The 18,485-nt window shown below is 52.2% G+C and overlaps 2 protein-coding genes across 2 annotated transcripts; both read left to right on the forward strand.

The window, feature by feature from the left end:
- The first annotated feature begins 393 nt into the window (after positions 1-393).
- Positions 394-10,870, forward strand: LOC104324285 (protein-arginine deiminase type-1-like). The gene is made up of 16 exons (XM_069782337.1): positions 394-571; positions 2,462-2,636; positions 3,100-3,169; positions 4,506-4,567; positions 5,296-5,413; positions 5,522-5,647; positions 6,263-6,438; positions 6,525-6,628; positions 6,957-7,080; positions 7,733-7,840; positions 7,925-8,076; positions 9,145-9,289; positions 9,567-9,660; positions 9,760-9,839; positions 10,300-10,425; positions 10,531-10,870. Exons 1-16 carry the CDS (start codon positions 480-482, stop codon positions 10,762-10,764), a joined length of 1,986 nt encoding a protein of 661 aa, XP_069638438.1. The 5' UTR covers positions 394-479; the 3' UTR covers positions 10,765-10,870.
- A 1,251-nt stretch (positions 10,871-12,121) lies between these two features.
- LOC104320082 (protein-arginine deiminase type-1-like) lies at positions 12,122-18,141 on the forward strand. Its single transcript, XM_069782356.1, has 16 exons — positions 12,122-12,480; positions 14,048-14,228; positions 14,299-14,371; positions 14,446-14,507; positions 14,605-14,722; positions 14,810-14,935; positions 15,216-15,394; positions 15,473-15,576; positions 15,648-15,759; positions 15,844-15,951; positions 16,174-16,322; positions 16,466-16,610; positions 16,698-16,791; positions 17,098-17,177; positions 17,592-17,720; positions 17,803-18,141. The coding sequence occupies exons 1-16, from the start codon at positions 12,389-12,391 to the stop codon at positions 18,034-18,036; spliced, it is 1,986 nt and encodes a 661-aa protein (XP_069638457.1). The 5' UTR covers positions 12,122-12,388; the 3' UTR covers positions 18,037-18,141.
- Positions 18,142-18,485: the final 344 nt, after the last annotated feature.

Here is an 18,485-nt window from a genome sequence, read left to right on the forward strand (position 1 = left end):
GATGGAAAATTTGGGTCATTTTAAGGAAAATGCTTTATTTTAATGATACCATGTGTTGTAATAACCATAAACAACCACGTTGTGCAACAGGAAGACTTGAAATATTTAATGCATTAGCTTTGGAGTCCTTATATGGAGCTATAAGGGAATAAAAAGGTGAGAATAAGCCCTGAAAGAGCTCGTTGCCAAGCATCCCAGGTCAGGGCTGGGTGTCACCCACCCTGTCCTGCCCCTTTGCCTCCTGTCCCCTCCCTGGAGCCGCCTGCCCCCCAGGGGGCTGCCTTATCGCCTCCATCTCCCCCAAGTGGGGCGGCAGCTTGCTGGGTGGTGGAGGTGGAGACGGCAGGGTCCCCTGGCTAAACCTCGTCATTGAGGGAAGGAGGAGTTAAATTCCCCTGCCTTTTAATCCAGTCGTGCTGGTTTACCTACAAAGCCAGGCAGCAGCTTCCTTCACATGCGGCTGCTGTCCCCGGCACATCATGCCCCAACGTCACGTCGTGCAGATGTCCACCAGCCATGCCAGCTACGCTGTCTGTGTGTTGGGTACTGAAGTCTTCCTTGATACACGCCGGTAAGGCTTGGGATTGGGGTATCCCCCTTGTTTTTCCATAGGGCTGATGGGTTTTGGGGGAGCCCAACAGTGTTTTTGCTTTTTGTTTGGAGGAGAAATGGGTGCTAGGGGGAAAATCAGAGCTCATTTTGAGCCTGCATCGTGAGTTCATCCAAGGATTTAGCAAGCTTGTTCAGTGCATGGGGGACACATTCCACTGGGTCTGTTTTAGGGGACGATGTCCCATGGGGACCTGCACCCAAAGGAGGGATGTCAGCTCCACAAATGTGAGGCGTCGAAGCGTAGCCAAGCCATGACGATTTGCAGGCAAAGCCCATGCACACCCTGGCTAAGTGGGATCTATTTCTGGCTGTGAAAACATTAGGCAAGAGCAATTCAAGACAAGCAACTTGGCCAGAGCTAAAATGGGGTAAAGAATAAAATGTGTGGCTCAGGCAGAAAAAATCCACCAGCGGGTTTACATGGGTGATTTCACAGAAAGAGATTTTTCCAGCATTAAATATGGGGGTTGCATTATTGGCCAGATAGGAGGCTGTATTCACCCTGCTGTTACGTTGTCATTATTTAATAAATCATGTTTATAATGATAGAGACTACAGGACAAGCCAGTCATCTTCGCATCCGGGGCAATTATTGGGGTTGTGTGTTGGAGCTGGGCCAGGACATGCCATCGTCCCCCCAAAGGGCTTCAGATTGGGCTTTAGCTGCCCTAAAAAAGTATTATTTTTCCTCTCAGCTAGATAGGAATATATAAAACCTATTTGCAATTTTTTTTCCCTAGATTTGGACTCAAAGCAAGCTCAGTCCCATTTAAACATGGAGCCTGAGCTACAAAATGGGCTGATTTGGCTCCTCGGTAGCAAATTTGAGCTTTGGTCCAAAAAAGCAGATGGCGGATGCTCTTTCAACTAAAAAAATTGGATCACTTTGTTCCTGGAGAGCACTGGCCGGGGGGAAATTGGTGATGGATGGGTCAAGCTTTGACTGTGGTTTGGGCTGTTTTGGGGCAGAAAATAGAACATGGTGGGAATCTGGTGGCAATGCTGAGGTGTGAGTGCTGTAAAATCAGGCCAAATTGACCCAAATTTGAGAAGTCACAGCGTGCAACAGTGGGCAGGTGGATTTACGATGTTGCACGATGTTGAATACAAGGGGTGACAAGTGAGATGACACTTTAATCTCCCCTTACAAGCTGTTGCAGGCATCAGAGATGCCATGCCAAAAGCAACACTGGGAATAAATCTCTTCTGTGTTTTGTGGTTTGGTTTTGTTTGTTCTTGCTGTTAAAATTTACCACCCTGTCCCTTTTCACGTGTAGCCGGGGAGGCTGGCTCCTGATGGCAGACAGGTTGGAGCACTCATGCTCCTGGGATGGAGGTGCTGGGGCTCTAATGAGCAGGTAGGCAGCACTTCAAAGGCAAGGGACGTCATGCAGGTGGGGTGCAGGTTCTCCATGCTTGGATTCAGGCTCCACTCCAGTTTGGGCATCTCTCAGGTCAGGGTATGGTCCTGTGATAACCATCTTCCTGGATGGTTGACATCAAAAATTGTGCTGGCAATTTGTGGGGTTTTGTTCCGGGATGCTGAAATTGTGGGGGTTTTCTTGCTGTTGCGGAGGGAGGTTTAATGCTCAAACTTCAGCGATTCACAATCTAGGCTTAACCACGGACAGACGTGCTGAATCTCCAGTGGGAGCTCTGCTTGCTCAACACTGCCACAGAGATAATACATACAAAATTCAGACAATGCATTTCGTCACCCGAAGATGGTTTCTGAGTCCTTTCCACCCAGTTAAGGCTGGATTTTAATTCCAGGTTCAAGTATTTGGCTCCACAGAGGAGAACAGGAGGGACAACTTGGTCTATAACCCAACACTGCTCTCTGTTTCAGATCTACCCCCAAAGGTGCCATGTCATTTGATGTCCATGCCACCTCCGCGGTTACGGTCCACATTATCCACAGCCCCATGACAAACCCCATGATTAACTCCAGATGGCCCCTGGATCCTGATATAGAGGTTGTAGTGACCATTGATGTCACCAGCAGGACCGTCAATGACAATAAGGTTAGTTGCTTTTTATGCATCAAAACTGTCAAACTTTCTAGGAATGAAGGGAGGATTATGGGCAGGCTCGAGCATTTCTAAGTAGTGCTGACATCAGACTTATTTTCCTGGAGAAAACTCAAACTTAAACAGGATTGTGTAATTATTGCATACGAAAAATGAAACTAAGAAGGAGAAGGAGATCACATTTTGTGCCCTAAAGATGAGATAGTGGTTGCAAAAGCTGGTGTCAGAAAATCCATGCCAGGCAGCAAAACCACTCCAACCTTGGCTTTTTCCATGCCTGTTTTTGTGCTAAGCAGGCAGAAATGGTTTGGCTGAACTATGATTAATGGAGAATGACTTGGATGTACCTTTCAAGAGCTTGTTGTATAGCATTGGTTGGTCAACCCAATGACTGGAAAGACCTACTCAGCATGATGGGACACAGGACTTGGGTCACGATCTGGTGATGTCTTCACAGGTTAAGATTTCATACTACGGAAGGGAAGGCAACGAGCTTTCAGTGTCTTGGTTGTATCTCACCTGCGTAGGTAGGTATTACAGCAATGCTTGTTCAAACCTGGCCAACCCTTTCTGATGCCAAGATCTAGCTGGGTTCATGGGACAGGAGTTAAGTGGGGGGCGCGGGCTGCCCATCTGTGATGTGCAATGAAGGTTTGGGTGTTGACTGATGCTGACAAGCAAGAGGGAAATAATTAAAATGTTATTATGCTGCCTTATATGGTGCAAAAAAGACACAGGCTGGGCCGTGTCCCCACCCAACACGCACATCGAGCATCCTCCTCTGCTTGCCAAGACCATTGCGTTGACAGAAGAGGATCCAAAGGAGACCATCTCACCTAACTTTGGCCAGTGTCCCCCTCCTCGACCTCTGTTGCAGCTAGTGGAGAGGAATAGGCACCAAAGTGTAGTTGTCTGACCTATTTTAGAAGTTTAGGATGAGATGAATCATTCCCTTGAAATGGCTATTTTCCTCTGCTGACTACAAAGGGAGTCTAGACAACCAGTCTGGATGCAGAGCCTTCCACTTGGATGGATTAATTACCCTGAATTTGGGATTTTCTAAAGTGTTCACATGACAGTCAGACCTGTATCCTTAAGTCATGCATATGCCTCCCAAAATTGCACCTGAAGAGGCTGATGGTTTCCCACGTCCCATGACTGATGGGCTCTGCTGGAGCCATCTAGGGCCACTGCTGTCCACAGGGCTTTTGCCTTACAAATGCTCTTCGTTTGCTTAGATTTAGAGCTTCATTTCCAGCTTCTCCATGTCCTCTCTGCATCAAGGAGAAGGACAATCTCTGCTTCAGTGCCCGTGTTTTCCACACACTGTATATCTGATTTGGAGGGGTTCCTGTACTAAGATAGGCTTAATACAGATTCAGGTAGGGTTTAGATAAGGTCACTGGTAAACCTCCACTTTATTGCAGCAAAGGCAGAGATTTGGGCCAAGAAGAGCTCTGTAAGGGAAAGTCCTTAAACACTGTGTCAAGCCTAGTAATTATTTAGGTGTCCACTCACCCATGGTGAAAACACTTTCATGCCTCCACCGTGTTTCAGCTTTATGAAAAACACTACAGTCAATATGAAATTGGTGAAAACACAGAATATGTCATGAATTGGGTATGTCCCTGCTGATGGAACCAAGATGGAAGAAGATAGCTGGAGACCAAAGAGGGAAAGCCATGAAAAAGCCATCGGGTTGACTTTTCTATTGGCATTTTGTTGGAGATGTTGGGTCTAGAGCAGTTTTGGGGCATGAAGGTGGGGTTGGGGTTGGGTAACTCATGATGAGGACAAGTCCAAAATGCCACCGAGGCCTCGTTCCCCTGCCAGGTGGCAGCCTTTTCTGTCTTGATGTTTCAGATGTATCCCTGGACGTGGACTTGAACCGTAATGGCAGAGTGAAGAGCAAAGGGAAGGACAAGGTAATGAGAAGGTTTGCTGTAGGCAATGTACAGAGGGTCAATGCAGGGTGCAGCCCTTTGCAGTCTCTTCACTGAAAATCTCCAGGAAGGAGAGGGACTTGGGTGGTGTCACTGGTGTCTCAATTAGAGAAAATAACATGTCAAATTCTCAACCTACTAATTGAACAGGAAAAGATTTTATTTTCTTTTTCCCTGCCAAAATATCCTGCCTCTCCAGTCCAGCCCCAAGGGTCATGCTGGAGAAAATACTCAGCTTTCTTTTATTTTCTTTCTTTTTTTCCTTTTTGGACCTGAAACTTGCCACTAAATGAGTCAGCTGTAAGTTTTGCAAACAGCAAGAGATTTAACCCTTTGGCAACAAATCTGTATATGCCCAAGCACTTACATGGAGGTAATTAGCTGCAGTCTGATCGGCAGCACAAATTGTACATCGAGATGAGATGCATTTCTAGAAACGCTGTAGTGTTGTACAGATGAGGCCTGGTAGGTACTCTCTGGCTTGTTAGAAGATAAGATCTGTTTGAAATAGTCTTTGCTGGCCCTACTAGACGCTGAGGTTAGGAAATTTAGTGGCTTGAAAGCATCACTGCTTTCTCTCCGCCAGCCTTGACTGCATATTATGGGTTGTCCTCCAAGTGTGGCCATGGTGGTGGCATTTTCCCCAGTCTGGGAGGAGGCTGGGATGGGGAAAGTCTTGCTCCCATCCCCTTTGGGTGCTTCTCCTCCAGGCCAAGTGGACATGGGGTCCGGATGGGCAAGGTGCCGTGCTGCTGGTCAACTGTGACCGGGACAGCCCCGGTGCAGGGGGGATGGACAGCGGTCAGGTGGACATACGGACTACTGCAGGTAGGGTGTCATCTGCAGCGTGAGGAGACACAAAAGGTCTCACTGGGGTGTTTCCCACTTGCAACACCTCCATCTACTCTCTCCATCTTTCCCCCCCACCCCCTGTAGACCTTCAGGACATGTCTGTCATGCTGCTGCAGACTCAAGGTCCCAGCGCTATCTTTGCTGAGTACCAGGTGGTCCTGCACGTCCCTGAGTCGGATGCGGATAAAGTGCGGGTTTTCCATGCTATCCGTGAGTATTTCTTCCTTCCTTCCATGTGTGACCCGAGGTGGGTGAATCCTAATGTTTTTGTTCACTGTGGCTAAGGGCTGGGCACCTCTGATTGCTGGAAACACTCATTTATCTCCAAAGCTCCTCTGCTGTTGTAGAAGATGGGTTATATGGGAAAAATCAAGGGAAAAAGAATTTTAAAAGGCTTTTTCTCAGTGGATTTGCTGAAATTTTGACATTCCCACAGGGCGGATAACCCCCATGTGGCTCCCGGCACCTTTTTGGTGCGGGTGATGACCCAGCTGCCAAAGCAGCCTATCTTGTTGGGCAGCGCTTTTTGCCTTTGAACACCCCGGCCGCTGGATCCCCAGCAGCTCCCCATTGAAAATCAGGTCAGGGAACCCAAGTATATCATTAGATGCTTAATTTGAGCCACGCACCTTGAAAGGGTTGGACCTGAGGGCATAGAGTCCTCTTTGTACGAGGAAGATAAATTGTGTGTTCCCCAGAGAAGAGGCACACCCGCTCCTCTGCAAACCATGCTGGCATCAGCCACCTCCTTGCTGGTGCCTCCTTCCAGCCTGGTGGACAGGTTGGTCACCCCATCTTGGGTTGGGTATTTCGGTGTTTCTCCAGGGAGTGACTCACATCCCCACTACAAACCTGTGTTGGGGCCGGACAAGCTCTCCTACGTGCTGGACCACGTCGGTGGTGGAGAAAACATCTTCTATGTTGAAGGGCTGGCTTTCCCCGACGTGGGCTTCTCTGGGTTGGTTTCCTTCAGCGCCAGCTTGGTGGAGGTCCCCCATGAGGTACGTGGGGTTTGCCCCATCCCCTGCAAAGTCCCTCAACAGTGGGGTTTTCAACCGCTGCTCCCCAGCATTTTTGCCCCTTGCAGAATTCACTGGGCACCCCGATTTTCACGGATACAGTGGTTTTCCGCATGGCGCCCTGGATAATGACACCCAACACCCAGCAGCCTATGGAGGTTTTTGTCTGCAGGTAGGAGGGACATCAACCCATCGCTCTCCTGCTTTGGGGGACTTTCCAAGGAGGAGTTTTTGACCCTTCTTTACTATGTAGCAGCCATAGGGTGAGCCAGGCTTTATGCATGCTATACTGGAAGCAATGTTTGGGCAGGGTGCCAGCTGGCACTGCTGCCGTCATTGCAACCCCAAAGAGAAATGCTGGAGGACCCTCTACAGGGTTTAATCTCATGTAGGACTATTACCCAGCAGATTTAGGAATGAGGAATGGGCTGCACGGTTGGGGTTGGAGAGGGCTTCTCGTGATCACTCCTTGTAGCGTTCACTCCTTCCTCTCCCTCCAGCATCCAGCGGGGCTCAGACACCAACGAAGTCTTTCTGGAAGGGCTCCAGGTCCTGCTGAAGAAAGCCAACTGCAAGCTGACCATCTGCTCAGAGGTGGAAACCCGCAGTGACCGCTGGATCCAGGTCATCAATCAATGCTTGTAATACACGGCTTTCATGGTCCCTTACATTGCTGGCACCTCTGGGAGGGATCAGCTGCATTGCTTAGGGAAGCACCTAGATGCTAAGAGGTGAACCAGGCAACGGTGAACTAAAGCACAGGGAAATGCTGCTGCTGGTGGCAACCAGCATAGACAGGGACGTTGTCCAGGGACCCAGCATGGGCATTGCAAGAGGGATCCCAATGCAGGAGGGTCTCCACTGCAAAAGGGACCCCATCGCAAAAGGGACCCTGTGAGGCATTGCAAGAGGGTCCCCATTGCAAGAGGGACCCCACAGTGCATTGCCAGGAGGATGTGGTATATGCCGGCTGGATATGCCCTGTGCTCCCTGCAGCGTGCCCAAGCCCTGCCATCCCTGCCCTGCTTCCCTGCCTGTTGTGGCCACGTGTTGCTTCCCTGGGGCAGACCTGTGCCAGGTGCTGCGGTGCCGGGGGGGGGTGCCACTCCCCAGGAGAGGAAGGCAACTGCCCTCCTTGGTGTTAAGGGCAACAGTCAGGCTTTGCCAGGTTTGCCCCATTTCCTGCTCCACCCTCACCGCATGCCTTGCCAAGATAGCTATCACCCCACCAGGAGCATTCTTCGTCGTCCTCCTCCTCTTCTTCTTCCCACAACAGGACGAGCTGGAGTTCGGCTATGTGCAAGCACCACACAAGACCTTCCCCGTCGTCTTTGACTCACCCAGGAACAGAGGCTTGAAAGATTTTGCTTTTAAAAAGATCCTGGTGCGTTATTGCATTGTGCATCCCCCTTTCTTCCCCCAAATCCCCCACCCGGCTGGTCCCTGTCACCGCTCCCTTCTTCCCCAGGGCCCTGATTTCGGCTATGTGACCCGTGAGCCCCCCGGGAGAGTGATCTCCAGCCTTGACTCCTTTGGCAACCTGGACGTCAGCCCACCGGTGACAGTGCGAGGCAAGGAGTATCCCCTGGGCCGGATCCTGATCGGCAGCCCCCTGCCTTGGTGAGATGCGGGGGGGGCTTAAGCCCTCCCTCCAGGATGCAGGGCAGCACTGAAAACCCTTGCATGAGAAAGGGTCGCACCCTTTGGAGCGGAAATATGGGGCTGGTTTCTATAAAAATGGGAATTTGGGGCTGGTTCCCATCAAATCCCAGATTTAACATGCAAAACACATCGTTATTCCTTCATCCCTTACCAAATCCTGCCATCGGTCCGATTTTTACTCCCTCCCAAACCACTGGTGCTTTTGCCCCGATCCTACAATGCCATAAGCATCCAGGCTATTTTTTCCCTCCCTATTAAAAGGAAAAGCAGGGGAATCCAGGAAAGGGTAAAATCCCGAATAACTGGAAATTGTTTTGCTCTAGGCAGGCAGTGCTAGGCAGCCCCGCGGGAACAACAGTGCCCTGCAAAATGCTCCACAAAGGAGGTTATTTTCCCAGAGAAATGACAACGGGGATGAATCCAGACAGGGTTTGATCCAGGATAACAAACGGAATGCTCTGACCCCACCCCCGCTGTAAGCCAGGGGGCTTGCTTCGGTTACAGCAGTGGGTAAATGGCATTTTCCCAGCCTCACCGGGACTGTAATTATCCCTTATTACCAGAAGTGTAATTAATGTTTTCCCAGCCTGCTGCTGTCTGTCTAAGAAAACCTCACTCCAGCGCAAAGCACTGCATAAGGAGTGATTTGAGATTCACAACAGTGGGGGAAATTAAACCCAAAGGTCCCAAGCAGCATGGGGGATATAATGCACAGTTGCCTGTAGATATATACAGCCTAGATATATATCAATATATAATATAGGCATACTAATATGTAATAGAGATATGACGTTATAATATATCTATATTAATATATATTAATATACAATATCTAGATATATTTCTATATTATATATATTAATACATTGCTTGGGCTATTTCCAGCCTCTTCCTGGTGTTCCCATAAAAATAGGATGTGCAGATGCGTTTTTGCCCCTTGACATGATGTTCAGGGGAAGGATAGGGGTAAATCTTGGCGAAGGGTGTGATGGCCACCTGCTTTCTCCTCCTCCCTCTGTTCCCCAGGGCCTCCGGCCGGCGGATGTCCAAGGCTGTCAGGGATTTTCTTTATGCCCAGAAAGTGCAGGCGCCGGTGGAGATTTACTCAGAGTGGCTGAGCGTGGGCCACGTGGATGAATTCCTCACCTTCGTCCCTGCTTATGATAGGAAGGTACCAGTCCCTGGAGCTGTCCCTGTTCCTGCATGCGTTGTCTTCTGCAAATGCAAAAAAAAGCCCTTTTTGCAATTGCTCATCCTCCCCAGGGTGGCTGGGTAATGCACCTTCTTTTGGGGTGGCTTCCTGGAAAACGGCGAGTCTCTGGGTAGCATCCCGTGCACCCTGCAACACCTGGGCCTGGGTTTAGAGTCAGCATGGTGTTGCTCAGCAGGATGGTGGGATAAAATATCCCATCGAGAACAAAGCGTGACCCCCTGGCTCTCTCCTGCAGGGTTTCCGGCTCCTCTTAGCCAGCCCCAATGCCTGCTACAAGCTCTTCAAGGAGAAGCAGAGGCAGGGCCACGGTGAAGCTACGCAGCTTGTCGGTAAGGGAGTGGGCGAGGGCATCCCTGTGGCATGGCGGGGATCACCGGCATCCCTTACCAGTGTCTCTTACCACCCTGCCCCTGTCACTCACCACGCAGGGCTGAAGGGCACTGAGAGGAGAAGCATCGATGAGATCCTGGCAGACGAGTCATTGAAGAATGACAACAGGCACGTGCAGGTGGGTCTTTGCAGCCATGGATTTGCTCTCCTCACTTGCATGTTGCTGCTGCGTGATTTCTGGGTGCAGAGAACAATTTTAGAGATCCTGGGGAAGAGCAAGAAACCGTGGCATGATTTGCACTGCATAGTATGAAAGCAGGCAGGCAACAAGAGCACCCATGAAGGAGCCAGACCCCCATGAGTGCTGGGTCACCCCAGCCCATTGTCCCACTGGGATATAACTGCAGACATGTCAGAACTGAAGGAAAGAGGTTGCTTGGGTTGGGGATGGGTTCAGGAGGTTGCTCAGAGGGGTGGAGTAGGATAGGATGCAACAGAGTGGGTGAGGATCTGGGCAGGATGCAGCAGAGCAGGTGAGGATCCAGGCAGGATGCAACAGGGCACACAGGGGTCTGTGTATGGGATCTGGGGCGCTGGGATGGCTAGGGGTGGCAATTCCAGGTCCCCCCTCTCTGCAGCGCTGCATCGACTGGAACCGCGACCTCCTGAAGCAGGAGTTGGGCCTGAGCGAGCAGGACATCATTGACATCCCTCAGCTCTTCATTGTGAAGGGTTCCCGTGCAGATGCCCTCTTCCCAGACATGGTGAGACCCCCAGCCCCTCCTCCCCTCTGACCCCCCTTTTTCTATCCACACCTGATGCAAACACACCTTTTTGGGGGAAAACACTGATTTTTGTTCTGGCTGCAGGTGAACATGCTGGTACTGGGCAGACACCTGGGCATCCCCAAACCCTTTGGACCACAGGTGGGTGGGCAGTGCTGCCTGGAGGAGCGGGTGCGGGCGCTGCTGGAGCCCCTGGGCCTCACCTGCACCTTCATCGATGACTATTTCTCCTACCACGTCCTCTCCGGCGATGTCCACTGCGGCACCAACGTCCGCCGTAAGCCCTTCGCCTTCAAATGGTGGCACATGGTGCCCTGAAGCACCTGGGGACGGACCCAGGTCCTGCAACCAGAGGATGAAGGTGCATTGTGTGCATCAGAAGATGCATCAAAATAAAGGGTTTCGCCAATAAAGCTGCATTAATACTGAAGGCGCAGCTCTTTCCTGTCTCCCATCCTTTCTTCCTCTGCTGTTGGGTTGAAAATATTATTTGAAACCTTTTTTTAAGCACACAGCTTTGTTACGGGAATGGTGGTTTTTATGGGATGGGGACAACACACGGTGTCTTCAGGAGTGTGGTGCATGCAAGTCAGCAGGTAAGGGGGCTGCTTTGGGGGTTTGAGACCCCATCCCACTGCTAAAGGGTCTTAAAGTCCCTTAGCCCAGCTTTGTAGTTAATAATCACCCTCCCAAATTCCCTGTATCAGCCAAAAAACCACTTCCCATCGGGGAGACCGGCTCTTCACCCCAACATGGCATGGAAGCAGAGCCCAGTCCTCCTGCAAATCAGTTTACACCTTCCCCAACAAAAAAATGTTCTTTTCCCTTTGCAGCCACCCAGTCCACTCTTTCTCTCCCTCTTTTCAGTGCAAAAGAAGCATGGCATTTCCCCGTGCTGAGGTGGCACCCTTGCCTGTGTCTCCTGCCTGTGCTGCCCTCATTCAGCAGAAACCAGCACCAGGAACTGAAACCGGTCCCCTGCCCTGGGCATTGCTTAGCCCTGTGGAACCCCGGGAGCTATTATGGGTCTAAACCCACTTTTTGGGGGCAATTTGTTCTTCTAGCAATACTTTTAGAGGTGCAAAAGTGTAACTACACCTCCAGTACAAACTGCTGCAAGGCCGTGTTTGCAAGCGGTGCTGGAGAATCAGGGGGGATGCTCCCCCAAAGGGTCACGCATCGTGCTTGGCACCCCGCCCCCTTTTTTTTTTAACCAAAAAGATGATCGCTAACCCCAGAAACCCCCTTTTCCCAGCAGTTACAGCTCTGCTGAGTTTCTCCAGCCCTGAGGAGTGATATTGAATTCCAGCGGCGCATGACACCGCAGGGAGTTGGTGGGGGGACAGCTGCATCGGCAAAGGGCTCTCCCACGCCGAGACAAGGATTTAATTAAAACAAAGACAATTAAAGCTGTGATGGGGTCTGCTGTTCGGGGTGACATACCAACCCTCCGACCCATGCAGCACCCAGGTGATGGGGCAAGCACCCAGTTTGGACCTCCACCCCCCCTTAAAATAAGAATTAAGCCACTTTTTCCAGCTAGGCAAATAAAACCCTTTAGGAGGAGAAATAAAACCCCTCCAAGCCTGGCGCTGGCATGGCCCCAGCTCAGCTCCGGTGTCACGCTGAATATTTTACAGCGTGGGTTTAAGGGTGGCCAGTCACATCAGCAACTCTTTGTGCTAAGAGGGGACAAAAAAACCACCCCCGAGCTCCTTAAAAAGAAAAAAAACCCCACAACCCTCGTGGGTGTCTTGGGGTGCTTTTCCCCCCACACTGATTCATGTTCCATTGCCAGGAAGCTCGGCCGGGCACCGCGCACACCCAGCTCGGAGGTGGGATTAAGCCAGGCTTTGGTTAATCCCCTCCCAGCAGCCAGGCTTTATAAATCCCCTTGTGCCACCCGTCACAGCACCCAAGGGTGCCCCTGGGGCCCGCCGGCATGGCCCAGCAGCGCCGCATCCAGCTCTCCACCCAGCGTCCCACCAGCACCGTCTGCGTGCTGGGCACCGAGCTCTCCCTGGATGTCTGCGGGTAAGCGGCCACAACGCTGGGGGAAAAAAATAAAACCAGCTTTTTTTTTTTTTTTTTACTTTTATCCCGTTAATCAAGCTGATAAAAATAGCTTGGGGCGGGGTGGGGGTGATGCTGTTGCTTGGGGTGGTTTTCCCAGGGGATGCTGAGCCCCGCGAGGAAGGAGATGCTCCAAATTGCGACGCAGCAGCTGGGTGGTGACCCCTCTGAGGGAGATTTTGCAGTTTTGGGGGTGCAAAAAGCCCCCCTCCCCCAGCAGCTTTAAGTGATGGCCCAGGCTGAGTTTCATATCCCAGCTGGGCACTGCTGTGTCCTCCTTCAAAATGGAAATATATCTCTGTTTTGGTGGAATGTGGAGAGTGAAACCTCTGCGGTGCTGCTGGCCGGGGCGTCACCTCCTGGCACTGGGTGTTTGAGCTGCTTTGCTGGCCCCAGTCCAAGTTCAATTGCTTTTCAGCAGCAGGTTTTGCTTTTTGCTTCCTTAAAGCCCAGCTCAAGCAGTAGCTTGGGGTTTTATTTTCCTTAATGCATCCAAACCCACTGGACCATCACTGCTGACAGCATCCCATCCTCTCCCGCTGGCCCCGGGGTTGGTTTTTCCGCTTCACCCTGGGGACAAATCCGTGTTTCCCTCCTTGCAGGTCAGGATTTGTGCTCCTTGGCCCATCGCCTCTGGCCTCTTGCACTGGGGTGGAGTGATGCAAGCTGCAGCTTGCCCGACCGCTGCAGCTTTGCTTCGCTCTTAAGGGGATGCAACCGGTCAGGGCTCACCACTGGCACTGCTGCGGGGTGAAATGCGAATATTTGGGAAGCCCCATGCCAAAAAAACCCCCCTAAACAGCTCCAGGGGTTTGCTGCAATGGAATATTGCAGGATTTGTTGCAAGTGCATTTTTCAGGACTTGTTGCGTTTTGCAGGGTTTATTGCAATCAATATTGCCGGACTTGTTGCATTTTGCCTCATTTGATGCAATTCAATATTGCAAGGTTTTGTGCATATCACAAGGTTTGTTGCAATTAATAATGCAGGATTTGTTGCCGTTGCCTTTTGCAGGATTTGTTGCCTCTGGTAGGATTTGTTGTAATCGCCTTTTGTGGGATTTGTTGCAATTACCTTTTGCAGGATTTGTTGTAATCGTGTTTTGTAGGATTTGTTGCATATTGAAGGACTTGATGCAATTGCATACTGCAGGTTTTGTTGTATATTGAAGGACTTGTTGCAATTGCATATTGCAGGATGTGTTGCATATTGAAGGACTTACTGCAATTGTATTTTGTAGGATTCATTGTGTTTTGCACGACTTGTTGCAATTGAAAATCGCGGGATTTGTTGCATATTGTAGGATTTATTGCAATTGCATATTGCGGGATTTGTTGCAATCGTGTTTTGCAGGATTCATTGCATTCTGCACAACTCGTCGCAATTGTACACTGCAGGATTCCTTGCATATTGCAAGATTTCTTGTATGTGGCAGGATTTGCGTCACCTGCGGATGTATGCATGCTGTATTATTCCAGCAATGCCCCCCCCCGGGGCTCTCACTGGGCTTTCCTCTCCCCCTCCCCAGATCTGCACCCAAAGATGCCGTCGCCTTCCACGTGCAGGGGACGCCGGGCGTGAAGCTCTACGTGGTGCACGAGACGCAGAGCATCAAGTTGCCCTCCAGTGTGTCCCGCTGGCCCCTGGCCGCCGGCACCGAGGTGCTGCTGGCCATGGATGCTCCCAGCAAGGACGTGGGCGATGAAAAGGTGGGTGCTGGTGTGCCAGCAGGATCCAGCCCTTCTTTGCACGGTGGCGAGCACCCACTCCTTGTTGCAGGTCAGGATTTCTTATTTCAGGGAGGCCGGCGGGGTGCCCGTGGGCAGAGCCATGCTGTACCTCACCTGCGTGGGTAAGTGGAGGGGGGGGAACCCCCAAACTGTGGCGCCAGTGGGGATGCACCCCCCAGCATCCTTCTCCCCGCAGAGGTCTCGCTGGACACCGATGTCAGCCGCAGCGGGGCGGTCAGCAGGACGCTGCTGGATAAGGTATAAAGGGGGGGCGGGAGCCCCCTGAGACCACCGTGGGATGTGCGGGGGGGGTGATGGCTGACACCCCCAGCCCTGCTTCATTCCCTCCCCTCAGGCGACATGGACGTGGGGTCCCGACGGACACGGGGCCATCCTGCTGGTAAACTGCGACCGCGATGATCCCAAAGCTGAGACACTGGATAACCAGGACACCGCTATTCGCTCCTACGCTGGTACTGGCACATCCCATACAAGAAACCCCCTTTTTCCTATGTTTTTCCCTCCAGATTTTCCTTTCTTACAGCCCTTTTCCCCCCCAGACCTGAAGGACATGTCGCAGATGGTGCTGCGGACCCGAGGTCCCCGCACCATCTTCGCCGGCCACCGCCTTCTCCTCCACGTGGACTTCAGTGACGCCGATAAAGTTGGCGTTTTCTACGGTGGTAGTGAGTGCCCAACGCTGGGGTCTGGGGGGGAAGAGACACCCCAAATTATTGGGGTTCAAGCAAAATGCTTGCAGCAGAGCTGGTACCACTTCTGCAGCATCCAACCTACATCCCATGGTGGGGCGTTTATCTGATGCACTGGGTGATTTTGCTCCACCCGTGCATGCTCCGTGGGATCAAATAGGCCTTTTTTGCAAGGGTTTAGCAAAAAAATAGAGCTGAAACACTGCAGAAAAGGGGTTGGCTGTTTAAGGGGGTTGTACGGTGCTTGCACCCACAGACAGCATCGCACTGGAGGAGTACAAGCATGTGCTGGGGGGCTCGAAGCTTGCCTACACCATCAAACCCAGCCGGCATCAGGAGGAGAGCATCTTCTATGTGGAAGGGCTCACCTTCCCCGACGTCGACTTTTCGGGGCTGGTGGCTTTCCACGTCACGTTGCTGGAGAGCCCCGAGAAGGTACCAGCTGCGTGGGGGGTCAGGGTGAGCCATAATGGGGGGGAGCAGAGCCCAAATGCTGTCCCCCCACCATCGCAGGGTTTGCTGGAGACTCCGATTTTCACTGACACGGTGGTTTTCCGCGTGGCTCCATGGATCATGACCCCCAACACAGCAGCACCCTTGGAGGTCTTTGTCTGCAGGTAGGTGCTGCGTGGGTGGCTGCATCCTGCCCGGTGCTGGATCAACTCCCATATGCCATTTTTCTTCCCAGCGTGGACAACAATGAGGATTTTGTGGCGGCCGTGGGTGCCATGGCTGAGAAAACCAAATGCCCACTCACCGTCTGCCCGCTGCTGGAGAACCGCCAGGACCGCTGGATCCAGGTGGGTGCAGGATGATGCCCAGCCCCATCCTCACTGCAGCAGCTCCAGGGGGGCTTCCCCCCATCTTTTCCATCCCTTCTGCAGGACGAGGTTGAATTTGGCTACGTGCAAGCCCCCCACAAGACCTTCCCCGTCGTCTTCGACTCACCCCGTGATCAGGGGCTGAAGAATTTCCCCGTCAAGAGCATCCTGGTACCTGACTCCTTCCTCCTCCCTCCCCCAGCAAGGCATAAAGCTTTGCAAACCCATAAAAAAAAAAAAAATAGAATAAATCTATTTTTTTCTTGCTTTTTTGGGAAGGGAAGAGCCAGCATGGAGGGTGATTTAGGAGTGCTGCACTTTGGGTGCTTATGGCTTTTTTTAAACCATTATCGCCTTTTTTTAACTATTATTGCCTTTTTTTACCCCATCCAGGGCCCCGATTTTGGTTATGTGGCCCGGCAAGCACCAGAGGGTGCTTCCAGCCTCGATTCCTTTGGTAATTTGGAGGTGAGCCCCCCCGTGACAGTGCAGGGCAAGGAGTACCCCTTGGGCCGCATCCTGATCGGCAGCAGCTTCCCCAGGTGAGATGCAGGATGGAGGGGTCAGAGCACTGGACACCTCCCCCCCCCGCAAAGGATTTTTATGCAGCATTTGAGGTTGGTTGCAAGTAGAGCATCACCTTGGGCACCCCAAAATGGCAGCTCCCCCCTTGTGCCCCTCACAGATTCGGCGGCCGACGGATGGCAAAAGCTGTCAAGGATTTTCTCGTTGCCCAACAAGTGCAGGCGCCGGTGGAGCTGTTTTCGGACTGGCTCCTCGTCGGCCATGTAGATGAGTTTCTCAGCTTCGTTCCCGCGCCCGATCGGAAGGTAACGAGTCCCAGGGGCAGAAAAAAAGTGGGGTGCAACCTTATACATCCCCCCTGCCCCCTAATCATCCCTTTTTTCCCTCCCCAGGGTTTTCGGCTTCTCCTGGCCAGCCCCAGTGCCTGCTACCAGCTCCTCAAGGAGAAGCAAGAGGAGGGATTCGGCGAGGCGGTGATGTTTGAGGGTAGGGCGGAGGACGAAAAACTGGGCTTGATAGGTTCATTTTCCCTTTTTCCTGCAAAATGCAATGGGGCAGGTGAATGCACAACACCACAAAACCCAGCTAATGGCTGGAAAGTGCTGCCAGCAGCAAGGATGGGGGGCAAAATTAAGCAGAATTAATTAAAAAGCTGCACAGATTTGATTTCCTGGGTTGGGATGGAGCTTGCTGCCAGTGACCCCTGAAAGAGGGGAGCTCCTGGCTCAGACCTGGGAGCCTCATCCCAAACGCATGGGGGAAAGAATTCCTGCCTGGTTATCTGTGCTGCAGGACTAAAGGAGGTGTCCAAGCCAACGATCAACGAGATTCTGGCTAATGAAGGTCTCCGGAAATTCAATAATTATGTCCAGGTGAGGAAGGGGGGCAGGGGGCTCCTTTCCATCCCTCCTTTGTGTCCTTCCATCCCTCCATTCTTCCCTCCCTCTCTCTGTTCACCCCTGTCTCTGTCCCTCCATCCCCCCCTTCCTCTGTCCGATTTGTCCACCCATCCTCTCCATCCCTCTATCCCTTTGTCCATTCCTCCACCCACCCCCCTCTCTCCATCCCGTTGTCCCTCCTTCTTACCTGTCCCTCCATCCAGCCACCCATTCGTCCTCAATTTGTCCACCCATCCCTCTGCCCATCCCTCCATCCCTCTGCCCATCCCTCCCTTTGTCCCTCCATCTCTCCCTCCCTCCCTCCATCCATCCACCCATTCCTCCCTCCATCTGTCCGTCCATCTCCCTCCCCACCCCGGCTGACCCCTCTCCCCTCCCTCCCATCAGAGCTGCATCAACTGGAACCGGGACATCCTAAAGCGGGCGCTGGGGCTGGCCGAGTCGGACATCCTTGACATCCCCCAGCTTTTCCGAGGCAACGTGGCCACCGGCGCCGAAGCCTTCTTCCCCGACATGGTAATGCTCATCATCCTCCCCCCGGAGGGATGTGAATTTTTGGGGTGGGATTTGCGCTCTTACCAGCATCCCTGTGCTGCAGGTGAACATGCTGGTGCTGGGCAGACACCTGGGCATCCCCAAACCCTTTGGACCACTGGTGGGTGGGCAGTGCTGCCTGGAGGAGCGGGTGCGGGCGCTGCTGGAGCCCCTGGGCCTCACCTGCACCTTCATCGACGACTATTTCTCCTACCACGTCCTCTCCGGGGAGGTCCACTGCGGCACCAACGTCCGCCGTAAGCCCTTCGCCTTCAAATGGTGGCACATGGTGCCCTGAAGTGGCTTCAGCACCCATGTTCCTCCTTCCTCCTCCCCAAATCCCTCTCCCCAACCCTGCAAGTGCCTTCAGCGGTGGCGTTGAAATAAAAAGGGCTGCAGCTTTCTCCTGGCCTCCCTCTTGCTTGGGTGCAAGGTTTGAAGCTTTGTTTTAAACGGGAAGACGGTTTTTTTCACTCTCTGGTGGTACGGCACATGGGCATTGCTGTCCCAGCACAGCAGTTAAAATTAAAATGGTTAAATGGTGGGCGGAAAAAAGCAGTGAGTAGGGTTATACAGTCCTCTGTCTTGCTGCAGTGATGGGTGTGCAAAAATGCATGTGCAGAAACACACGTGTGCATGCCCCAAACCACACGCGCGCAAGGCTATGTGTGCCTGCAGATATGCACGCACAAAAATGTATGCGCATGCACAAAACTACATGCACAGAAAAACGCACATGCACGTGTG

The sequence above is a fragment of the Haliaeetus albicilla genome, chromosome 4 (assembly GCF_947461875.1).
Source record: "Haliaeetus albicilla chromosome 4, bHalAlb1.1, whole genome shotgun sequence".
NCBI classification, from domain to species: Eukaryota; Metazoa; Chordata; class Aves; order Accipitriformes; family Accipitridae; genus Haliaeetus; species Haliaeetus albicilla.

Bases quoted from the DNA above. Each gene is read 5' to 3' on its own strand.
- LOC104324285 (XM_069782337.1), top strand. From the start codon at position 480: ATGCCCCAACGTCACGTCGTGCAGATGTCCACCAGCCATGCCAGCTAC. The intron at 6,439-6,524 runs GTACGTGGGGTT...TGCCCCTTGCAG, and splicing joins TGGTGGAGGTCCCCCATGAG to AATTCACTGGGCACCCCGAT. The intron at 9,840-10,299 runs GTGGGTCTTTGC...CCCTCTCTGCAG, and splicing joins ATGACAACAGGCACGTGCAG to CGCTGCATCGACTGGAACCG.
- LOC104320082 (XM_069782356.1), top strand. From the start codon at position 12,389: ATGGCCCAGCAGCGCCGCATCCAGCTCTCCACCCAGCGTCCCACCAGC. The intron at 14,723-14,809 runs GTACTGGCACAT...TTTCCCCCCCAG, and splicing joins CGCTATTCGCTCCTACGCTG to ACCTGAAGGACATGTCGCAG. The intron at 16,323-16,465 runs GTGAGATGCAGG...TGCCCCTCACAG, and splicing joins ATCGGCAGCAGCTTCCCCAG to ATTCGGCGGCCGACGGATGG.